This window comes from Hemicordylus capensis, chromosome 11, assembly GCF_027244095.1.
Source record: "Hemicordylus capensis ecotype Gifberg chromosome 11, rHemCap1.1.pri, whole genome shotgun sequence".
Classification (NCBI taxonomy): Eukaryota; Metazoa; Chordata; class Lepidosauria; order Squamata; family Cordylidae; genus Hemicordylus; species Hemicordylus capensis.
Genome location: NC_069667.1, coordinates 17970127 through 17976126, shown reverse-complemented (window position 1 = coordinate 17976126; position 6000 = coordinate 17970127). Strand labels below are relative to the sequence as shown.

Below are 6000 nucleotides of genomic sequence, written 5' to 3'. Positions count from 1 at the left end.
TGATCTGAGACATGGCCAGGCCCCCTTTTCCTCCTCCGCTCTTAGAGCCTTAACTTAGGACTAAGTGATCAAGGAAGTATGACAGGACACTTTGTTCCTGGAGAAGAATAGTTTTGGGCCAGACGAAGTCTCAGAAAGCTGGATAGAATCCAGGGAAACTACTTTTCAGGAGAGGAGAGCTGGTCTTGTGGTAGCAAGCATGACTTGTCCCCTTAAGCTAAGCAGGGTCTGCCCTGGTTGCATATGAAAGGGAGACTACATGTGTGAGCACTGGAAGATATTCCCCTCAGGGGATGGAGCTGCTTTGGGAAGAGCAGAAGGTTCCAAATTCCCTCCCTGGCAGCTTCTCCAAGATAGGGCTGAGAGAGACTCCTGCCTTTAACCTTGGAGAAGCCGCTGCCAGTCTGTGAAGACAATACTGAGCTAGATAGACCAATGGTCTGACTCAGTATATGGCAGCTTCCTGTGTTCCCTGGATAACAGGGACCTCTTCATTCATTCATTCTCCCTTTCCTTCTCCAGTGATACAATATTCCTCTCTGCTTTATGGGGGTTAGATGAGGAGATGACAAGTGCATAAGGTCACCCACGGAGTGGGGACTTGAACCCAGGTCTTTTTGGTCTAAAGAGCACCAGGGGTCTTTTGCATTTCAGCCTCCTCTATTTAGCCCTTCCTTCCCACACCACCAGCCTTGATAAAGTCACAAATCTGATTACTTATGTAAACAAACAGATCAAACAACAGTGTAATGCCTGTTAGCAGAAATGTATTAGAAAGCATCCGAGTCAGATTTTGAGTCAACACCACTAAAATCTCCAGATCGCCCTAAAAATCAAGAGCGGATAAAGTCAGGATGTGAAACTGGATTCCTGAAATACAGCTTTGCATCTGTAACCTCACCTTGGTCGGTTTCTGATCTTTATTGCTGGCTCTGGGTTTTTTATGTTATGTATAAACCGCTGCAAGATGCGTCTTTGGCATATTGCTTTCAAACGTATTTAAAAACAAACAAACAAATGTTTGAAAACATTACTTTAATTATTTAGAAACATACTGGAATTTGTTGTCTTGATTCCCGTGGAAGCGGCGAACTGAGCAAAGAGACACCTTTTAAAGTGGGGATTCTCTTCTATTTATTATTTATTTGTTTGAGTTCTATACCGCCCTTCCAAAAATGGCTCAGGGCGGCTTACATTAAAACAAACTAAAATCAATTAACTATTAAAATCAAGCACTGTAAAAACAACATAAAACCATTATTAAAACAAAAGTTTGTAAAACCCTGAAAAACCAGGCCAAACCTTTACAGTTTAAAAACAGTTTAAAACCCTGGAAGGCCAGGCCAAACAGGTAGGTCTTAAGGGCTCCCCTAAAAGCCAATAAAGAGTTCAAATTACGGATTTCTGCAGGGAGTGCTTTCTACAGCCCAGGAGCAGCTACAGAGAAGGCCCGCCTCTGAGTCGCCACCAGACGTGATGGCGGTAACTGAAGACGGACTTCCTCAGATGACCTTAACGTGTGGCAGGGATTGTGCAGAAGAAGGCACTCTCTAAGATAACTTGGACCTAAGCCTTTCAGGGCTTTAAAGGTAATAACCAGCACTTTGTATTTTGCCTGGAAACATCTTTTTTTTTTGGTATTTTGCCCAGAAACATATTATTTATTTAGCAGGGGGAGAGCAACTGGCCCTCTCCATCCCCAGCACAGCATTCCTCCAGTGGCTGTTGCTGGTATCTGCCATATGTTTCTTTTAGATTGTGAGCCCTTTGGGGACAGGGGACCATTTTATTTATGCATTTTTCTTTGTAAACGGCTTTGTGAACTTTGGTTGAAGAGTGGTATAACAGATATTCGTAGCAGTAGGTCCCTGAAAGAAATGCAGGGTTTCGGTGCAGTTTACTCCTGGGAACAAGTCCCATTTACAGGAACATCTGCATTTATATATTCTTCCTCTCTGCCTCCCCCTCTCTCCCCTCCCCTGCGGCCAAGTTTTAACTGGAAGGTCTTTGCAGCAGATACCTGTCCTCGTGGACTGAAATAAATACTTATTCTCAATCCCCTGTCCCCACCTCCGCCGGATTTTAGCTTGCAGGCTCCTCGGGGCAGAGGGCTGCCAGTCTTCTTCTACCTGTCCAGCGCCATGCGCATTCCCAGGAGAGCAGCACCCGGACGCACTGCAGCTCGTGCGCTGCCGATCTGTTCCCGGACAGGGAACGGGCCACCTCCTCGAGCACAGGGCGGGCGCCAGAGTCGCGAGGAGCCTGTTGCAAGCAAAGCCCGGCCGCTCGGCTTTCCCTCCCTGCCTCTGCCCTCAGGCCCGCCGTGATTGGAAGCCTCTGGGCGGCAAGGCGCGCGTGTTGCGCGTCTTGGAGAGGAGGGCGCCGCCGCCCACCCCCTAGCGGGGAAGGGGGCCAGCCCATCTCCCCGCCCACCCCCCAGCGGGGCTCGCCTGCCTGCCTGCCGGTTTCCCAGCGCGGAGGGGGAGAGGGAGAGCCAGCCAGCCAGCCAGCCAGCGCGCTTGGAGAGGCGAAGGCGGACCCCGGCTCCGCTCCGCCCAGCCCAGCCGGGCTCCTGGTTTTCCTGGGGGCTGCCGTGCCGAGGCTTGTCCCGGCCGCCGCGGCGTGATCGAGCCCGTCTCCCGGCCCGGCCAAGTTTGCCCGGAGAGCGCACCGCGCGGGCCCGGCTGGGTGGGAGCGCAGCAGCCACTGCAGCAGCGGGAGCCCCGCTCCGGGCCGGCCGCGGCGGGGAGCCTCCAGGCGGGAGCCCCCGATCCCCGCCGGGCCCTCCCTCCCAGCAGCGGGCCGCGTGGCCGGGGGCGCCCCAGACGCAGAGCCCCCCGCGCGCCCGTGGCCGCCTCTCCAAGCATGCCGTGCCTCTGCCGGCCGCCGCCGCCGGGCCCCCCGGCCGCCCAGGGGCGCCTGCTGCTCCTGCTGCTGCCGCTGCTCCTGCTGCCTGCCGCCGCTTCCTCCTCCTCCTCCTCGGCCGAGCCCCGCTCGCGAAGTTGCTCCGAAGTCAAGAGGCTCTACATGGCCAAAGGATTCAGCCAGAACGAGGCGCCCAGCCACGAAATCAACGGTGAGGCGCGCTGGGGGAGAGGGAGTGGAGGAGGTGGGGGGGGGCGGCGGCCAGGGGGCGGTGGGGGGAGTGGGGGGGGAGAGAGAGAACCCACTTTGTCATTTGCTCCGGATTTCGTTCCTCTCTTGGGCCACTTGCAGGGGCGAGCAGGGCTGGGCTCTCTGCGCCAGCCTTTGCTCGGCACACTTTTTTGGGGGGGGGGGTCGGGTCTGTTTCTGCAAAGTTTTGCCAAGAGCTGCGGCCGGCGGCTGCGGGCTTGTGCGTGCCGGAGACGAGCTCTAGCGGCAGGACAAGCTTCGCTTCTCCCTCCCTCCCTTCCTCTCCCTCCTGCTCCTGTTCTTCCTCCTCCCGCCGCGCTGGAAAACTTGCGAGCTCTCTTGTCTGTCTGTTTGGACTGTTGGCAGAGAAGGCCTCGGCCGGCCGGGAAAGAAAGACCCGCCGATCCTCAACACACACACACACACACACACTGACACTCCCTCCCTGACTCCTCTGCAAACTTGGGACCGGGTGTGATGGTTGCTTCTGGCTTGTCCGAAGGCGCCGTGTGCCCCACACCGCCTCTTTTGCCTTGCCTGCTCGCCTTTGCAAACTTCCTTGGGTCGAAAAGCGGCATATCGCTATTTTAAATCATCATATCGACCAGAATAATTCTGGGAAGGAAGGTCTCCTCTCTTGTCCCTTGGTCCCCCCCTCCCGTCCGGCTGCACCCCAAGAAAGAATTGGAGAATGGAATTTTTAAGCCAAATATGCAACCTCTGTCCTCTCCTCTCCTCTCTTCTCCTCTCCAGATCTCTTTCTTCAGAAGTTCTCTAATTCTTTGCTTGCATAAGGTGGGGGAGAAGAGGGAAAAATATCTGCTGAACAAACGGGAAGAAATCCTCAAAGGCTCCATCCCACTTCTCTCCTCTCCCTCTGTAATGCCCACATCTTAATTCAGCATCCAGATGGGCAGAAAACCTGCCTGCCCTTTTCAGGTTAAAAACAGCCCTGCAGAAGGGTGTGTTTTTTCTTCCCCCAAGATCTCCCAGCAGCTTGTGGGTTGCAAATTGTGGAGGCACCCCCCCTCCCCTCGCCTCTACTAAATGAATTCAGGCAAACTGCAGAGGAATTTGCTGATGGAATCTGCAACAATTGATGCCTCTTCAGCCATGTGGCTTCTCCCCCCCCCCCACCGCCAATCGGGGTGGAGTTTCCAGCCGGGGAGCTGAACTCTAGATTGGTGGGAAAAGCAGCTGAGTAGGGACGCAAAAATATGTGGGGTCAGGATTTATCTTTCCTTGGGAGTAGGGGGCAGGGTGAACTTCCAGACTGGGCCCCGTGCGTATTTTGATTTTTTTTCCAGGATTTTGGAAAGTGGCAAAGAGCTTGGGGTCTTTGCAGTAGCGTTGGGAGGCGAGTTGTAAATGGGAACCCCAAGTTTACAGTGGGGTGGTTGCTTCTTGGTCCCGTGAAAATCTGGCGGAGCGAAAGGTGCCCATTCATCCGACGCCCCCCTTGGGTGGGTGCTTTCTCTTTAATTAAAGTAATTAACGTGTGCCTTGTGTGTGTTCCCACACTGTGAGAGCTGTTCTAACCTTGAGCTGGGAGGGAAATTGTATGATTTGCCCTTGAGTGGTCCTCTCTTCGGCCATTCTTTTTCGATGGCAGCATCTGAACTGGTGGATGAGTTTTGGAGGGCTTTCTGCCGGCTGCTTCTTCCTGGGGAAAGGGGAAACTCTGTCCACAGGAAGTGCTTGGCCTTTTGCTGGTCTCCATTTGGGATCTTGGGTTTATAAATAGTTGTCTTGGCTTCTGTCACCCACCCTCTTGCCCTTCGGGAAGGAGACACGTTGATTTCCCTAACACTTCTTACCAAAGAGAATCAAGGCCAGGAGAGGATTTTCTTGCAGATACACTTGGGCCGAGCATTGGGTTCGAATCCCTACTTCGCCATGCACTTGCTGGCTGCGTTGGGTCAGTCTCTGCCTCTCACCTGTGGCTGCCCAGGGTCTGTTTTACAGGGCTGTTGTGTGAGTTAAAACAAAGATTGTAAAGTGCTTTGCAGACTCCTAATGATGTAGGAAGCTGCCTTATGCTGAGTCAGACCCTTGGGCCATTTAACTCAGTATGTCTACACTGACTGGCAGCATCTCTCTGAGGTTTCAGGCAGAAGTCTGTCCTGGCTCTACCTGAAGATGCAGCCAGGGATTGAACCTGAGATCGTCTGCGTGTGAAGCATATGCGATTTTACTGAGCTGTGGCCCCATCCTCTAAGGCAAGGCTGCTCAACTTTGGCCCTCCTGCAGATGTTTGCCTACAACTGTCATAATCCCTGGCTATTGGCCACTGTGGCTGGGGATTATGGGAGTTGTAGTCCAAAAACAGCTGAGAGGGTAAGTTGAGCAGGCCTGCTCTAAGGGGACAGCAGACAGCACTTGAATGAAGTCACCCATCCAAATGCAAACCAGGGTAAACCCTGCTTAGCAAAGGGGGCAATTCATGCTTGCTGCTGCAAGACCGGCTCTCCACTCAGTCCTGCAGGTGTTGGACTACAATTTGTATCATCCCTGACTGTTGGCCACTGCGTTGGGGGAATTCTGGGAGCTGTAGTCCAGAAAACAGCTGGAGGGTTGAATTTTGGCAGCCCTGATGTACTGTAGCAAGCCGGAGGTTGCTGGTTTGAATCCCCGCTGGTATGTTTCCCAGACTGTGGAAAACTCCTATATTGAGCAGCAGCGATATAGGAAGATGCTGAAAGGCATCATCTCACACTGCGCGGGAGGAGCCAATGGTCAACCCTTCCTGTATTCTACCAAAGACAACCACAGGGCTCTGTGGGCACCAGGAGTTGACACCGACTCGATGACACACTTTAATCACATTTAGTATTTCTGTAGCTCTTTATTCCCCTCTTGGAAGTTAAGAGGACCAACCCCCAAGAT

The 6000-nt window shown here is 53.4% G+C and overlaps 1 protein-coding gene across 1 annotated transcript in view; it reads left to right on the top strand.

The window, feature by feature from the left end:
* Window positions 1-2473: 2473 nt before the first annotated feature.
* GPC4 (glypican 4) overlaps window positions 2474-6000 on the top strand; it is a 79299-nt gene continuing 75772 nt past the window's right edge. Inside the window, exon 1 of the mRNA XM_053274059.1 lies at window positions 2474-3076. Coding sequence (XP_053130034.1) covers window positions 2866-3076 — 211 coding nt within the window. The 5' untranslated portion in view covers window positions 2474-2865. The remainder of the gene's footprint in view (window positions 3077-6000) is intronic.